General features: G+C 47.1%; 1 protein-coding gene across 1 annotated transcript; it reads right to left on the reverse strand.

Annotated features, from left to right (window-relative positions):
* Positions 1-1,905: 1,905 nt before the first annotated feature.
* Positions 1,906-17,122, reverse strand: HDAC1 (histone deacetylase 1). The gene is made up of 14 exons (XM_071767502.1): positions 17,006-17,122; positions 13,083-13,195; positions 12,542-12,659; positions 9,855-9,929; positions 8,583-8,721; positions 7,745-7,886; positions 6,530-6,622; positions 6,108-6,216; positions 5,838-5,978; positions 5,253-5,361; positions 5,017-5,147; positions 4,129-4,275; positions 3,949-3,997; positions 1,906-3,667 (listed from the first exon to the last, which is right to left on the reverse strand). The coding sequence occupies exons 1-14, from the start codon at positions 17,052-17,054 to the stop codon at positions 3,640-3,642; spliced, it is 1,443 nt and encodes a 480-aa protein (XP_071623603.1). The 5' UTR covers positions 17,055-17,122; the 3' UTR covers positions 1,906-3,639.
* Positions 17,123-17,807: the final 685 nt, after the last annotated feature.

Here is a 17,807-nt window from a genome sequence, read left to right on the forward strand (position 1 = left end):
CCAGCCCTGGCTCTGCTCACACTCAATTGCCTGGCAGCAGATGTAGAGCCACAGCCACAAAGGACTTTCTCACACAAGGCTCTTGTCCCTACCTTAGGATCACTGCTCAGCTAGCTGCTTGGTAGCCATTTTTTCCTGGGGGGGGGGGGGGAGTGGTGGATGTGAAGGGGGAAAAAAAAGACCCAAACAACTTACACAGAAGATACAGGAGAGCTGCTGGGTGAAATTCCCATTTTTGGTTTGGTGGTTTTAAAAGTTCAGGGTCTTAATTTTTTAGTGGATTTAGAGTAGCAGTGGCTTCTGATTCCTGAAAAGACATGCTCGAGCACAAGAGCCATTCACTGGGAACAAAGATCCCCTTCCAAAGAGCAGGAAGGCACAATGGCTGCCTCTATTGTTTCTCCTGTGATCTGCACAGGGATGGAGGTGATTTTTTTCCTGAGCCTGGCATGCAGCAGGAGGGAATGCTGCTCCTCTCTGGCAGGTTGAAGGCTGCAGCAGTGGTGCTCAGCCCCTCCATTTCGTGCCGGGCTCCTAACAATTCCCAGCGGATCACCTGCCCAGCGCTGGCAAAGAGGATGGAGAAAAGCAAAGACCATTCTTTGCTCAACTGGTACCACCCTGGCAAGGCAGGGCCTGGGGCAAGGATCCTCACTGCTCTTCTGTGACCCTTGAGGTAGGTGGAAATGTCCAAAACTCTTTAGTTTTATTGCTACACATCCTCCTAAACCATAGTGGGAAGCTAAACCCAGTGACCTGCTTCCAGAGGCAGCAGGGATTGATCCCTGATTTGGGGGAAAAAAAAAAAAAAAAAAAAGTGCTTTAAACGTTGTGCTGTGGTCTGAAAATAATTTTTAAGCTTGGTGAGGGTCTGTTATGTGAGACACAGCTGCATTGTGTCCTGCCTGGGCTCCAGGGAGGATGCATCTGCTGCACAGCCCTGTGGCAGCCATTTTAAGAAGCATTGGGAGGAGAAGGGCTGCACGCAGATGCACATTGGCATGTGTGATCTGGGAGGGCTAACCTGAATCCTGCACTTTGGGTTTTGTTTGAGGAGAGGATGTGAATTGTCTCCCGGGGGGGGTGGGGGAAATAATCAAGTTCCCTGGAGGGTTATTACAGCAATGAAAGTCAACTGTGCCACATGGCTTTTTAAAAAAAATTACATAAAAGGCAGATCTGGCTCATGAGCCTTTTGTATCTTTCAGGTGTGACCACAACTCAGTTGTAGAATTAATCTGCTCCTAATTACATAATTTTTTTTCACTTGAACACCAGATTAAAGAAAACCACTTAAATTCATCCAAAAGATACTCTCTTCCCATAGTTTATTATTCCTTTCCTAGATTAGCATTGTTTTCAGAGCATCAGCTGCACCAAGTTCTGTAGCTCCAAACAAACCACAAACCCAATTAGCATCAGCAGTGCTGTTGGAGGAGAACCCATTTGTAATTTAGGAGACAAGAACTGCCCTGCTGACCCTTAGCAAAAGAGCAAACAAAACCCATGGCAATTCAACTTACCTTTTTTGGAAAGACAGGTCACAAACAGAATTTCAAAGTCACTTTATAAAAAAACAAAACGGAAAAAAAAATAAACACCAAACATTCATAAAAGCAATCTTTCACATGCAGCCCTGAGTATGCTACAAATAAAATGCTTCAGTGGATGCATTTGTACCAACACATCTAGCCCTCTTTGTAGAAAAGCAATCATGCCTCACCTCACCTTTCTTTCCAAAGCCTTATTCCAGCTGTCATGCTTTGTTGCTGGGACCTAGACAACATCACCATCACGACCATGGTACTGCACTACTTTGCAGCCATAGCTCTGAAAACAAATTGAGCTCCCACTCCCAACGAGCGTTTCCTCTCAGCAGAAAGCAGTAAAAACTCACACCAACCATAGAAATGTACCAGTTTTATTACAAAGAATCTCAAAATTCAAAATAAAAGCATCTTTAAAAAACCACAATATGCTCCCCCCCACCCCCCAAGACACAAAGATACACTGATCTCTCTCGCTTCACATACAAACACTGAAGAGCAGGAGTGACACCTCACTCGGATCCAAAGAGACTAAAAAACTCACGGTGGAAAAGGGGGAAAAAAGAAGTATTTAAAAAAATAAAACATTTAAAAAATAACCTGTGTTAAGTTAGCAGCATTATTAAGAGTTGAAACCATCAGCAGCGCTCTGTGGGAGGTACAGATCCTCTTAGGGACAGAGGAATCCCCCTGAGAAAGGAGAGCAGCGAGTCAAAACTGCCTGAAAAAATCTGCAAAGCATTCATTTCACCAAAAGCTCATCTAATGGCTAGCTGTACAAAACAAGATGCAAAAGATGGGCCAGTTCTGGTCACAAAAGACTCCTGGGTGTGAGATAATGCGTGGGAGCAGGAAGAGGAGTAGCTATAAAAATGTGCAGAGCCCCATCTGCTGTTTCCTCGTACAGATAACAGCTCAGCAGGCTGATAAAAAGGTTCTCCATGTTTACTGGCCTTGAGAGCAAGCAAAAGGAAAGGTTCAATTTGAAAACATTTTCACTTCAGAGAAGAGTTTTTCAGTGTGTGATACACATCAACACGAGGCTTCAGCCAGGCTCTGAGACAAGCTGGGAATTTCTGCCGTGGTTTCAGCGCAGGACACAAATCAGTACCGAGAAAAATCAGGGCTTGTGTAGCCCAGGGCAGAACAAGCAGGAAAAGCAAAGCAGGTGGCCGAAAGGGCAGTAACTCACTTTCCCCCATAAGAGGGGGCTTAGCCATAGGAAAAAAGGTATAAAAATATCATCCCTTCTCTTACTCGAGGTGCGTAACGCTGCCACGCTAACTTGAATCTGCAACGTCCTGGAAAACCTTCACCACCACCACATGTGAGTGATTTTCATTTTGCATTTTGCATTTTCCAGATCTGCACCTGCAGATTCACCAAAGCACTTTTCAGATTGCTTCTAAGCTGCTTCATCTCTTTCCACAAGTCTGCTGCAGGGAGGTAGCCAACTCTATTCAAGAACTGCACTATTTGACCCTGAGAAGCGGCACCAGCTTGCAGTTACTTGCCATGGGTGGAATCAAACTGAAGACCAAAAGAACAGTCAGTTTCTCACAGGCTTCACTGGGGAATTCCTATTTTCCAAAAAAACCCAAAAAACCAAAAACCAAACCCAAGACCAAATCAAACCAAACAGAAAAAAAACCCCAAAAAACCCCAAAACATAAACAAACCAAGAACAAACAAAAAAAAAGGAAAAAAAAGTAATTCGTGGTGAGTTTTCCACCTACCTGAAATGCAGATACTACTTCTACTCTTTCCCAAGGGTAGTTATTTCAGAGGGGAGAGTAAAGAAAGGAAGTGTTTTTTTTTAAAGACACACTAAGGAGGCAGTGAAAGGCAAGAGTGAAACTTCCCAGTCACCAAATCTGGGCAGTGCAGGTCTCTCTACTCCGCAGAATCCTCCCTATCTGCTCCCAGCGGAGTGCAGCAAGGAATAATTTACAGTTCTCAAGTAATTTATATATTTATATAGAAATATATACAGAAACATATATAAAATATAAATCCTGTGGAATGGGAGGCAACCAGAGAAGCTAACCTATGACAACTACACACTGACAGGTACTGTCCATCTGCAGCCATCCTAGGTGGATTTTGTCTCTTCCTTCACCCTGTGGAAGCAAGCAGTGAAGAATTTGGTTTAAACAATAAACTCAGGCTGTGCCCAAGCTCTAGTAACAGGCCAGGGCCACAAACTTAAAAAATGCTGCTTATGTGGCCCATCTGCATCTAAAACATGTAACTTCTTCCCATTAAGAGCCCCTGACAAAGCCATCCAAACTACCATCTCTCTCCTCCAACCCCTCAAGCTGTGGAACATCCCCCTGAGGGCATGGTTAGATGGGAATTCAGGCACAGCCATTTAATCACCACACCAGGAAACAGGGCTCACCCTTTGGGTTCTGCTTTCTCCTCTTTTGGTTTTTCCTCTTCTTTCTCATCTAGGATTAAAAAATTTAATTAAAAAAACAAAACAAAACACAACAGACACACAGTAGTGCAGTAGGAAAGCACATGCCAGAAAAAGTTCTACAGAGCTGGGAGGGCTTCTGGTCCTAGCTCTCATGCTTACCTTTCTTCTCCTCTTCCTCCTTTTCCTCTTCTGTTTTCACACGTTTTGCTTTCTTAAAGTTGGCGACATTTTTGCGCCCTCCTTCCCCTTCATCTTCAGAGTCAGAGAATTCTTCATCACAGGATATTCTCTTATCAGAATTGCGGACTGAGTGCAAAGAGGACAAGGGGTGGTGTGAACAGAGAGAGGCACAGGCGACACACCAAGCACCAGCTCCTCCAGGTTACATCTACACACTGGAATTAACTAATGTAAATCAAAATCAGGCCACCGTAGAAACACTTTATCTGATACTTACACTTTACCTGCTGTAGCTTTGAACTCATCACTGCTCCTGCCCAAGATCCAAGATCACATGTATGACTTGGATTAGGTACAGTGGGATGTTTAGACTTGACAGCATAAGTTAACCAGCCTCACACCAAGAAAATCTGTCTGCCAGATCTAAGGGCCAATCTGGAGAGAAAATAGCATCTCCACTGTGGATGACAACTTGTGGGATCAAACCTGACAGGCTCCCAGAAAGCATTCTGTCATAGCACCTACATTACAGGAACTGTTTAAATTCTCACATTAAAGCCTAAGTTCTCCCATTATGGAAATTGGCAAAGGTGCTGTTTCTCCATGCAAAAAGAAATCTGTCAGCTCTGCAGTGCTTACCCATCATTGCTTCATCTCAAGAATCACACAGGTGGGAACAGACCCAAACAGAGGGGACTCCAGAAGACAGAGCATGCTAAACCATACATCCTCCTCTCTTTACTAAAGGAACTCAGTTCAGAGCCTGCACGTTTCTCCAGCTGACAGCTCCTGTTGTGTTCTGCACCCCCATGCTCTGAACAGCACAGGCTGGAGGGCAACCCAACCACATCAGAACCAAGCACTCACTCGAAATGCGCTTCTCAGGATCTTCTTCCTCTTCATCTCCACTGTCTTCCTGAACAGCATCCTCAGGAATTGGCTGCATCTGGACTCCAGGGGCATGAGGAAGCATACGAAGATTCTCAAAGAGCCGTTGCCTAGAGCCAGCCAGGAGAGGAACAGCTCAGTTAGCAAGGTGCCACCCCCAGCTGTGAAGCCCCCAGCAGAAGGTGTCAGTCTCCCCAAGAGCAGCAAACACTTACTTGATCTTCTCCAGATACTCATTGGTATTCTGGTTAGTCATGTTGGAGGGGCTGATGTGGAGCTTGAAGTCTGGTCCAAAGTACTCAAAATAGTCATTATATGGAAGCTCTGCAGGCAAGTTTAAAAAGGAATAAACACCAAATTACCACTAGAGTGGTGACAACATATCACAAACATGTCATACTTCTACAGAAAAGCACAACTGTGTTTGCCCAGGCACAGGCTAAGGCCCTCCAGACACAAATTCAGACTAAAGCTGACAACTTAGCAACAGTGGAGTCAAAGCTTACTTGGCAGTTAAACACTATCAGTGCACACTGATAGTGTTTTCAGGAGATCATCATCTCATTTCAGTAAGGCAGGAAGGCTGCTGGGTACCTTTTGCAGGAGGGGAAAGCTTACAGGACTAACAAACACAAGCAGCTGCTGCAAACCCTGGCATCCAAAAGCTCTTCCACAGTAATAACCAAGAGCTGATGAAACACCTCAGGGTTGCTCCCTCTTCCATGACAGCATTTCCCTGAGCTGTTACTAGAGTGTCACTGTCCCTTCATCTTGCTTCAAAGGCTCCAGCAGAGAATTACCATTGGGAATTTCAGTGTCCAAAGCCACTGCAGTCTCATAGGTCCAGCACCTAGCCACGTTGCGGATCGTGTAGCCACCTCCTCCCAGCATCAGCATAGGCAAATTAAAACTTTTTACAAACTCCACACACTTGGCATGACCTGCAGCAAAAGCAGGGCGGGGCACAAAGGTCAAAGCTTCATGGCATTAAGAAGAACAAAAGTTTTCAATGAAATTTCACAATCTTATTTATGCTAGTTTGACACCCAGGCACTGCACGGGGCTCTTACCTTTGATGGTGAGGTTAAAACAACCCAGCCTGTCCCCTGACAGAGAGTCTGACCCACACTGCAAGACAACTGCACTAGGCTGGAACGTCTCCATCACTTTAGATATCACCTAAACAAGAAACCCATTGTTACAGCCTCTCCACAGGACAGTGTCACAGCCACACACTCGTGTCCACGTCAGCAGTGACACGAAGACATCCCAAGTGTTCCCACAGCTGCTGACTCCTCTGTGCTGGTGACAGTGAAGCTCTTACAAAGAGCAGCTTGCTGATGACAGGCTGCCAATTGTTTGGCAGGAATATAGCCCCTGACCAATCTTATCAGCTAAGACTGAACCAATCTCCTCAAAGAAGGGCTCCACAAGCCAGCCAGTGACAAAGTATGAGCCACAAAGAATCACTCAGCAAAGATTTGTAACTTACTGGCTTGAATATTGCTTCGTAGGACTCATCATCAATCCCATCCCGCAGGGGGTAATTGACAGCATAGTACTTCCCTTTGCCTGCACCAATGTCCTGCCCAAGTGAGAGACCAGGAGTCAGCAGAGAACCAACAGCAACATGTCAGTGATGCCCCAAATTTAGGAAGGGAAGCCTGGAATTCCATTGGTGTAACCTGAATGTAAGCCCAGGATCTCACAGACAAATCCTGTCCTGGCAGAAGGCATGAAGAGTCAGCTGACTCCCTGGTGGGTGAATTTTGCCCTCAGTGCAAAATGAAAAATCTTCCTCCAGGTTGCTGTGAGCACACAAGTTCTCATTGCACTGGCAAAAAACACTCCCTTGCACAGCAATAAAACTGGCAGCCAAAATTCCAGTTTTACACATCTGAATGGATGCACAGCCCAGTTTGGGTTGACCATGCAGTTTAGTAACTGGAGGATTCTATTTTACTTTAAAATAATATAAATAATTTCACTTTTCCATTATCTCTCTCATACTTGTGTTTTATAAAAAATAATAATTTCATTTACACTGCATCAGGGAAGAATGCTGGGGCTGCATGCAAGTTCACATCACAAGTGCCAATGTCTGGGCAGGGCTGAGTAAAAATACAACTCAGAAGGGGAAGACAAGAGAACTTAGATCAGAAAAATGAAACTCCACCAAAAAGCGGATTAAAAAAAATACAAATTAAAGAACCTTCCACCCTGAGAACAGCATTCTGGCAATGTCAGAAGCCACGAAGTGAACCACACCTGTATCTAACTTTAAAGACTGCCACAGTTAACACCACAATTCACTGACATGAAGAACTGACTCAGAGTAGGAAATGCCAACAGGCTAAAGCAACACACACACCCCCCAGTCCTCACTCATAAACTTGCAGACAACAGCTTGGGTGACCAAACTTTGCTTGCAAGGGAGCTACAGCTGACCAACATCTTCAGGGTCACTTTTCTGAGCATAATCCCACCAGGAGGCTGCTAAGAGCCTGGTATCAAAGCCTTGGCTTTATAACTCCACAGGCCATGGTCACAGGAACACCCCAGAGCCCAGGAGCCTCACAAATATACCTTTGCCCTCAGAAAAAGGAAGATGCTTTGAGAGCAGGAAAAGCCAGAAAAGCTGTGATTAGAATTAGCATGAGAGCAAACTAAATTTCATGGTAATTTTCTGCTAAGCCTTCATTCTCACCCTCAGGTCCCCTGTTCCTGGGAAGTATTCTCCATACTTATGGAAGGACACAGTCATGACACGGTCTGTGGTGTAAAAGGCTTCCTCCACCCCATCTCCATGGTGAATATCAATGTCAATATACAGCACTCTTTGGTGATACCTAGGATCAGAAAGGAGTCAAAATAACTGCATCTCTTCAGAGCAAAAACTGCCTTCAGCAGCAAAGGTGAGGAGAGCAAGGAAGGTGGTGCTGACCCCCAGACACCAGCCTGCTCTCCCTCCAGGCAAAAGAGCTGTGGAGAAGAGAGCTGTGCCTTGGTCAGCCATGAAGGAGAACCACAGAGGAAAATAAAGTGGCTTTGGTGCAACAACTGATCTTTTCAGTTTATTCAGATTCAGCCAACAGACTGTATTTTTGTGTTCAAGCCTCCCACCAAGGTTTGCCTTGAGCCAAAAGCTGACAGATGTTACAGCTCTGCCTCCTTTTTTGGGGTGGATGGTAGAGAGGAGGGCCCAAGAGCAACCAAACAGTGCTCCAAGCCTTCTGCCTCCTGCACAGTGCCACAGTTAGACATAACTCTTTGAGAGGGAGAGTACTGCATCACAAAAGATAGGTGATTAAGCCCTCCCAGGAGAACACAGCTCAAAAAGAAAAAAAAAAAAGTAAAAAAAAAATTAAAAACCCAAAAACAAACAAACAAAAAAAACACAAAAAACCCTACCACAAACCCAAAACAAACAAACAAACAAAAAAACCCCAAGCAAACAAAAAGAGCAGACTGGGAAAAAATGCCAAGGACATGGAGGAAATGCAGCAGGACAGACAAACAAAAGGGGTAAACAGTACTGCCCATACTTCAGGAGCTCCAAGATAGCCAACACAATATCGTTGACATAACAGAAACCAGAAGCCTCTGACTTCTTAGCATGGTGAAGGCCTCCTGCCCAGTTCACAGCAATGTCTGTCTGCTGCTTGTTCAGCTTCACAGCACTGGCTGTTGGGAGAAGAATTACAAAATGTCAGCAAGAGAGCAAAGGCCCCGAGAGAGAGACAAAGGGACAAAGCACAGGTCCTCACATCACATCACTGCCTGGGGGGGCATCTGGGTAATTTGCAAAGCACAAGCCCAAGGGGTTAACATTGGACATCTCAACAAACTACAAAGGCAGAGAAATGCAGGCTGTTTTGTCTGCATGCTTTTTCTTCCTGCTTTTGCCACAGAGCACGAAATCTGCACAAAGGAGTCCCCAGCATTCTGGCTGGGGCCACAGCTGAAGACAGTTTAGATTTCTCAGTATCTTCAACAAAAGATTTAAGTGAAAGGGTTTAGTTCATTCACAGTTTAGGTCATTCACCGAATATGCATTTAGGCAAAGGAAGTTCTCTTCTCCCCAGCCCCTTCGTAAACTTTCTGCAAGTTTTCTGAGACTCCCAGAACCAAAACAAATGAAAATATTCTGTGGAAGCCACAGCCATGGGACCAGAGAGCACAGCTGCTTCAAAAGATGCTGCAGTCAGTACTTGTATACACCACTGAACTGTGCAACAGAAAACAAAGACTCCTAGATGTCATGATGGGAGTAGCAGCCACAAAGCTTTAACACCTGTGCGGAGAAATAGCTCTGCAACAATCTCAAAAGAGTGAAAACATTTTACATGTTCCAGTTTCCAGGGAGCTTCCTGCAATCCTTCAGGTTCTATTCTGCCTCGTGTCCAGAGACAGTGACTTTTTGGGTGAAACAACAGGGAAAGTAACCCTTTTCTTTCCTTTGCAGGCCCAGAGCAAGGTTTTCACCTCCTGTAAATCTCACATTGATTTTTTTTTTTTTAATTAAACCCTTGTTGCTGATGCAGTTTAAGTCTTTGCTGGCAACGTTGTTATGGGACTTTGAGTCCTTTGTATAGTTGATGAAGTGACCCAGACCAGTGAAGATCCACAAATGCAGAGGGATCTCTCAATGTGCAAGGCTTGAACACTCACCTGGGAAGAAATCTGGATCTGCTTACTAAGGAAACCAGGAATAGGATTACAGGGCTTCCCCCCCACACCTACAACAAACGCATTTTCTAAACAGAACTCCATGACATACATCTACTTTGAGAGAAAAGAAAATTACATGAGCTTACCAACTGAGCCTCCAGCAGAGAGCTGACAAAACTCAAACAACCCATCAAACACAGGGCAGTCCTCCCCAACATTAACTTGAAAAGAACACAAAAGAGTCAGTGAGACAAAACTACAAATAAATCACAGACAATGGCAATCCTTATCCCATCACTCTGACCTTAAAAGCTAACCTGGGAAGTGATCAATACTTTTAAACAACAAAATACCATGCAGGAATAATAAAACATTAAAGCAATCAACCTGAGCATTGCCTGCTGAGGCAAAAAGGGAAGGATGTAGAGAGGATGCTCCTGATTTGTAAGAAAAGAGGGAAGCAGGTCCCAGGAGCTCTGGTGAGAGCTGCACGCCATCTGCTGGGGTGCTCTGAGAGGGATCCAGAAACCAGGCAAGTGTGCAAGAGAATGAGTGGGCAGGGAGGAGATGCTGTCAGTGAGAGCTCTGTGATACCAACACTCCTCCTCAGCAGCTCCAGCAGTGCCTGGGGGGATGGCACATTCCCAGCAGCATGTGCAGAATGGGGGTCAGCCCCCACCCCTCACTGTGTGCTGGAGGAAAAGAGTTTACACCCACATCTGTTCTGCCCCACTTTGTATATTCCTATGGCTTCTCATGGGACAGGCAGGTTTAAAGTTCTCAGCAGCACTGCACTTATCACCTAGATAAATTTCTACTGTCAGCAGTTACTGTTTTGATCTTTAATCCTCCAGCTGACTTGTACTGAATCTAGATTTGCTTCTAGAAACAAGCAAGCAAAATATTTTTGTAACATCTGCAGAACATCTTCTTCTGTGCTTAATGAGAAAGGCACAAACAGCACAGCTCCTGCAGCCCCCCCTCCCCCCCCCCAAACAATTTCTGTGCAGTTTCCACAAAGACTGTGTGATAAGGGAGTGTGAATGGTCACAGCTTGGGACAGGGATCTCTGAAAAGGACAATACCCCTCAGGAGACCCAGAAGGAAGCAATTGTTCCTGCTTCCCAATTGTTTCAGCAGGGCCTGCCAACTTGCAGAGTTTGAATAATTAATTCAAAGAGGTGGTTGGAAGCTTCCCCTGTTCAGTGAGGAGAATTCAAGTCATTGCTTTCTGTATGCTTCCCATTACAACAAATTAAACTTCTTGCCCTTTAGGTTACAGAGTAGTCTTCCCAAGTCCTCAGGCAGGCAGCACAGCATCAGCAGAATGAAATTAAGAGACTGTTCATTCCCTTTATTGCCCCTGAGAACTTCATGGGCAGCACTGACAGTGTTTGAGGGCGTCCTCTGCAATACCTGGCTCAGACAGGAGCTGCTGTACTGGGCTTTTTCCCACCAGGAGATTTAAAGCAGCCAGGACTACTACATAGGTATGTTTATAACATCTGGATTACTGTTAATTGTCACTGCACAGGCACAAAGCTCTGGTGGAAGAGGAGAGGCTTCTTCCTCGCAGTGGGTGGGCGAGGAGCTTTGTAGCAGGCAGAGCACAACCAGAGAGAGCTCAGCATTCCAGGTGGAACCCTCCCTACAGAAATCACAGCTACACAGAGACTGCTATTCTGCAGGTCTCCTTGAAGAAAAGCTTTGTCCTCTCCATGTTTAAGATTAACTTTCATACTTTTGCTCCCTTCAGGTAAAAATAGTTCTGTGGAAGTACAGTACAGAAAACATTGACTACCAGAGAGAGCAGAGTGGGTGTTGATGATTTGTATCTGCTCCAGGGGTAAACAGTTCAGTTTGTGTCAATATGTACTTTGGTGTATGTCACTGGGTATAATCAGGCACAGCATTTACTGTAGGAAGTTTTTCAGTGGATATTACTCATGAACCAGCTTACCCATTCCTCTTACATGTTTGTGCCTTAACATCTGTCCCGTTCAGCTCATGACAGATTTCCCAGAGCCTCTGCCTCAGGCTCAAGATGTATTTCCTCTAAACTGAAGATTACATTTTACATAAATGAACCTCATAGGCTCACAATTGTTCTCTGCTCTTGAGGACTGCAGATGAACCTTAAGCCTTCCTCACTTTTCCTCTAGACTTGCTAAAAACCTAGTTTGCCACACTCACTGCCAAAGAACATCAGCTCTGAGCTGCAGAGACCAAGAAAAGGTTTCTGTAATATTAAAGTCACCATTAAAGAGCCTTCCCATGGACTGGAGAGGTCAGAACAAGAGATCAGCTCAGAAAATAAACCATTCCAACAAAAAGTGGGCAAGTTTCATTGTGCATCTCAACACTCCCCACTTCCAAACAGTCACTGCCCTCTAAGTCCTTCAGAATAACTGCATATTTTGGACACTACAAATGAGTTGGTGTTTTTTTGTTTGTTTGCTTTGTTTGTTTTAAACCTTTTCCCACCTCTGGTTAAAAATAACCAATAAAATAAAATACAGGCAGCTCATACATGGAGTAATTCAGTTATCTCTGAGCCAAAAAGGCAATTCAGAAGAGTTTCCATCAACACATAAGACAAAAAGAAAAAACAAACCAGCCAGGTCAAAAGGTTTTCCTCAGCTCTTCTACCATCTCTTGGCTTGAGTGAGCACTTTTAAAATGCTTGGTTTACTAAATAAATCAAAACCAAAGTCAGGAGAAAGACCATTTCCCATGGTTCTTCCTACTCTTTTTATCACAAACCCCTAAAGCTGGCTGAGAATGCTCAGAACCACAAATTTTAACCTTGGCAGGAACTAGAGGCATTGCTTACATCTTTGCATTTGCTTGCTGTACTCAGACATGTTATCTGGGCGAATAGATCTCAGAAATTTGATGTAGTCATCACTGTGGTACTTGGTCATTTCTTCTGCATTTGCCTTGTGAGGGCGCTGTAAGGACAAAGAAAAGAGCAAAGCTTGTTTTGAAACATCTCCCTTCCCAATTCCCATTTCCAATCTCAGATTTACTCCCAGGAACAACAACAACAACAAAGAACCCTCAAACTAGCAGCTTTAAACAAGATAAACATCTTTCCAAAGGCAAGAGTGCCACTGCTGGAGACTGGAACAGATTATACATCCAGACAAAGAAAATATCTAAGTTACAGGGAGAAATGCAATTTTCCAGCCTCTAAAGCTTATCTGCAGCAAAGAATATCTTGCTAGAAGCAATCAGAAAAAAAGCAGAAATACTGTTTATTATTTTTTCCTTTCCTGTCTGGCTTGTCAACAGAGAACTGAGGAGTCTGAAGCATCAGCAATAAAACCTGACACATAAAACAAGACCTTTCATACGTATTTCTCTTCACTTACATATATCTCCATCTTCCTGTAGAGGCCATAGTTCAGCAGTAGGTTGTGGGTCATCCGAATCCTGTGGGGTTTCATAGGATGTCCCTGGCCATAATAGTAATTTCCAACATCACCTGGAAGCAGAAAAGGGTGTTTGTTACAGCAGGGAAAATGATCAATTTCTCCAAACAGAATCACAGCTGAAGGCACAAGAGACATCAGGTCATCTGCTGTATCTGTCCTGCAGTGCTTCTGTCCACAGGGTCCCCCAGGGTTTCCCCCATCTTGCTCATAAAGGTATCTCCATCAGTTCAGGAAATTTATCCCAGACTGAAGAGAGACAGACAGACATCTGGAAATTGAGGACAGACAAGGAATTTTTTAAATGCAAGTTCTGGGGAAGACAATCCAGGCAGAGCCTAAGCAACTAACATCACTCTTGAGGAAGACAAGAGGAGGGAGCAGCAGTTTGCTTGGGCAGGAGGAGCTTTGGGCACCACATCTCAGCCCTCCCCTGTTCTCTACAGGGGATTCTGACCCACTCCAACATCTCACATCTGCAGAACTCACAGCTTTCCCTGAATGCACCCAGCCTAGGAGCCACAGGAGTTTAATCCCAGCTCAGACAATGACTCCCGAGACAGAGCACATCACTTCTTCACCTCAGTTTCTTACTCTTCACCCAACAGAGACACAAAGCAGCCCATTCTGTCAATAAGCAACCACCCCCCCAGCTGGAGTTTTACTCCATAGTTGTAGTTAGGAGTTTAGTTTTTATGATCAGCCAAAATTCTTCTGAAGAGTCTCCCAGGCCCTCTGGAGAGGGGCACAGAGCACAGAGGAGCTCTGAGGAGCTGTCCTGCTGGCACTAATAAAGTCACCTTCCTGCAAACACACCCCACAGCTCAGCTCCCCACACATTTATTTTTTTTCTCCCTACCTGTCAGGAGCTGAGCTCACACTGTACTCCCCCACAGCAGGCACTACAAACTGGTTCTTTCCCCCTTCCTCTCCCAGGGTAATTATTTTAATGAAACCAACAGAATTTAACTTTCAGATTTCTGCCTCCTGCCTGATTGGGCTGTGAGTGGCACAGACACAAAACTTCCCAAGAGCAGGAAACACAGAGGCAGCCCCAGCAATGCAGTGCAAGGATCATTTTCTTGGGAAATCAGGCTGAGTTGTTCATGTAGTTGTACAACTTCTGATCACTTTAGGAAGTAGAAGACCCAATCCTGGCTGGCTGGTGACTCACTTGGGGAGTATTAATATTTCATCACTGATCTTACCACTCAGGAGAAGCTTCTGCTTCCTCACAGCACCCAGCTGTAGTTTTTTCCTCCTACAGACTATTTCCAGTCAAAGTAGATGCAAACCCCACACCCAAACAGTTCTGCTGCTGGAGTTCTCCTGTTTGTGTTCTTTGCACCACTGTATTTTCCTGGGGCAATTTTCCCTACAGTAAAATCAGGTTATAAACCAAGCTTTGGGGAACTCTGAAGGAGATGCTCAAGACCCTGCCTAGAAAATGCAAGCACAGAACAGCACCAGACATGAGGAATTATCATCCTCACTTCAGGAGAGGTCAGTGAAATGCCCTGAGCAAACCCTGCTCATGTGCACCCTGCTGAACAAACCCCACCACCACTCCTGCAGTGCAGCAGCTCAGCTTGTCTGCTCCTGGACAGCAGCACAGATTAAGTGTGAACTCAACAGACACCTCTGCCTGCCAGGGTTAAGCAGGTCCCAGCTGATAAAGGAGAAGTTACTGCTGCAGTTCAGACCCTCAGCACCCCTGAGGCTTTCCATGAAGGACCCTTATGATTTCCAATTACCCTTTCCCCATCCTCTGCATCCCACCTAGATCCTTCCCTGCAGCCTAGGTTCCTTCTCCTGCCACCTGAAATGGATGGCTCAAGGGAAAGACCCCCACAGAACAGTGCTCAGGGACCTGCAGGGATTGACTGCCCTGGATTCTGCTGCTCTTAACTTACCTGCACGGGAAATAAAAATCAAGACCCTAACAAGCTGGCTTTCCACCACCCCAAATGATGCCTTCCCTGACAAGAGAAGCACAATTTCGCCCTAGGATGTGGTGCTGTGGATGTTTGCCAGAGGCTCACAAATGAGCAGGGGGAAAGGAGGCACTGAAACCTCACCACAGAGTAAATTAGTGAGGGCAGCCAGAGGCAGAAGTGTGCAAAACTAACTTCATGCAGTTACCATGCAATAAAGGCTCTAAGAACAGCATCCCTGCTCAGCACTCTCAAACCAAATGAATGGTTATTTCATATTTAAGGCCTCAGTGCCTGCCTGGAAGGATTACAGCTTGCTGACAAATTGACAAGCTGCTTTGTGAACACACTGTATTGCAAGGGCAGGGATAAGTCTGGACACAGAGACCATTTTCTCCCAACCCCTAGGTCCCATGAGCATTCTGACCCTCCCTGCAAGCACACTTTGAGGTTAAACCAAGCATTTTAACACCCAGGGCTCCAGCACCTCCTTGTGTATTTTGATAAGATGGGTGTTGCACTGAGATGGGTTGTGTGATGAAATCAGGCTCAGTTTCACTGCACCCAGTGCTCTGAACCAGACTCCTCCTGGCCCTGCCTTCCGGAACACAGTGGCTGAGTGACAGACCCATCAGGATTGTCATTACAGCTGGGTGCAAAGCTACTGCTTGGCTTTACTCTTCCAAAGAAATAAAAGCCCTCATTCTATGCCTGACACACAGAGCAGTTGAAAAGACCTTGCTTTGCTGCTTGACCACTGAGCAAATCCACCTACCAGAAAAAAAGTAGCAAATAAAAGTTTTTATTTGATTTCACAGACTAATAACCGTGACCAGAGAACTGCACAGTACCTCTCCCTGAGAGCAATCACAGCTGCTATTAAAAATGAGCTCACCCATCACTGAGGTATCAAGTCACCCCTCCAAAGAGGTGAGAGTTGTGAAGGGCAGTGCTGAGGTGACTGTGATGTCTCCCCCAGACTGTGGGGTGGAAGTGAGGCAGCCCCACAAGACTTGGGGTCTGACCAGCTCTAACACCCTGCTGCTCCCCTACCCCAGTGGGGTGATTATATAGCCCCAAAGCAGTGCTTCCCCAGCCTCAAAAAATGGAAAACGATAAAATAAATTTTAAAAAAGCAGTCTACAAGCCCCTACAACTCCAGATTCAGAACAAGAACTAAACAATATTCCCTAGACAATGGAACTCCCTACAAACAACCAGGCAGGTGGTCTGGCTCCCAACACCTTTGGGTTTCTCCCTTGGCTGCTGACCCAAATGGCAGCTTCGGGGGTGCCTCTGCCTCCTAACACAGTTCAAGGAGGCTTTGTCTGTCCCCGCAGTCTGTCCTCTCCCCCAGGACCTCCCCATCCTCCCAGAGGAACATCTCAGCACAGCTCCAAAAACCTCTTTCAGCCTCATGGCCTATCCTGGACCCTCCATGGCCTTTCCCCATCTCCACACCTCCCCCTCTCATTCTACCCCCATCTCCCCCCAGTGCTGCTTCCCCCACTCTTCCCTCTCTGCCCTCCCGTGTTTCCCCATATCCCTCCTGTCCCTTCCCCATGTCCCTATTGCTCCCTGCCCTCAAACCCCCCAATAACCACCCCTCCACCCCCCTCAGAGCAGCCCCCACCCTCCCATACCCTCCAATGACCCCCCCATTCCCCAGCCACTCCCTCACCCCTCACACCCAGTGACCCCCATCACCCCCCCAGCCAACCCCTCTCTCCCCAACACCAGTGCCCCCCATTTCCCCCCCAGTGACCCCCATCGCTCCCCTCTGCCCCCCCCCATGTCCCACCCCCCCACTGCCCCCTCAGTCCCCTCCACCCCCCACAACCCCTTCGCATCCCTTCCCCCCCTCACACACACAGTCGCCCAGCCCGGCGGTCCCCGTGGCCGCCTCCCTCAGAGCCCCCAGCCCCTCACCATCATAGTAGTAGCAGACTTTCCTCTTGGTCCCCTGCGTCAGCGCCATTTTCCTCCTCCCCACACCACAGACCCCGCCGCCGCTCCGCGCAACCCAACCCTGCCCGCCCCGGGGCCCCGGCCCCGCCGCCCCGATAGTCCCGCCCACCGCGCGGCCCTTGGCCTATCAGAGCGAGTCTCCCCGCCCCCTCTCGCACGCTGACCAATAGAGAGCCGCGGGGGAGCCTGCAGGATAGGCGGAGAGTGAGGGGGTGCTGGGCTGCACCACCGCTGCGGGGGGGGGGGGGGGGTGAGAGAATGGGGGCGGACTGCACCATCGCTGTGCGGAGGGGGGAGGGGGGGAATGGGGAGAGGGTCCGGGTGGGCGGGGAGGAACCATTTGGGGGGTTGGGGGGAGAGATGCCAGGTGGGGCTGAACCATCCTGGGACAAGGCGGGGGGGGATGATGGGGACCTCTAACAGACCCCAGACCCCACCTTCTCCCTCCTGGGGAGGTTGGTCCGGGGTTGGTGTGAGAGCAGCCTTGGGGTGGGGTCCGTGTGAGTGGGGTCGGTGTGAGTCCATCCCCTGAGGATAAACCCCACTTGCCCCGTGGCCACCGGTGCAAAAGTCTTTGTTGCCCCCAAAACACCACGGAGGGTCCAGGGCAGACCCCTCGGCCAAGGGCTGGGGCAGCCATGGCTGTGGGGGGGTGACTGCCAGCACGGGGGCTGCAGGAGCTGAGGCAGTGGGGTGAGGGGGTCTGGTGTGGCCCCTGGCAAGCAGGGGAACAGCCTGGGGGGCACCCACCAGAGTCCCCCAT

Source organism: Heliangelus exortis, chromosome 24 (assembly GCF_036169615.1).
Source record: "Heliangelus exortis chromosome 24, bHelExo1.hap1, whole genome shotgun sequence".
Taxonomy (NCBI): domain Eukaryota; kingdom Metazoa; phylum Chordata; class Aves; order Apodiformes; family Trochilidae; genus Heliangelus; species Heliangelus exortis.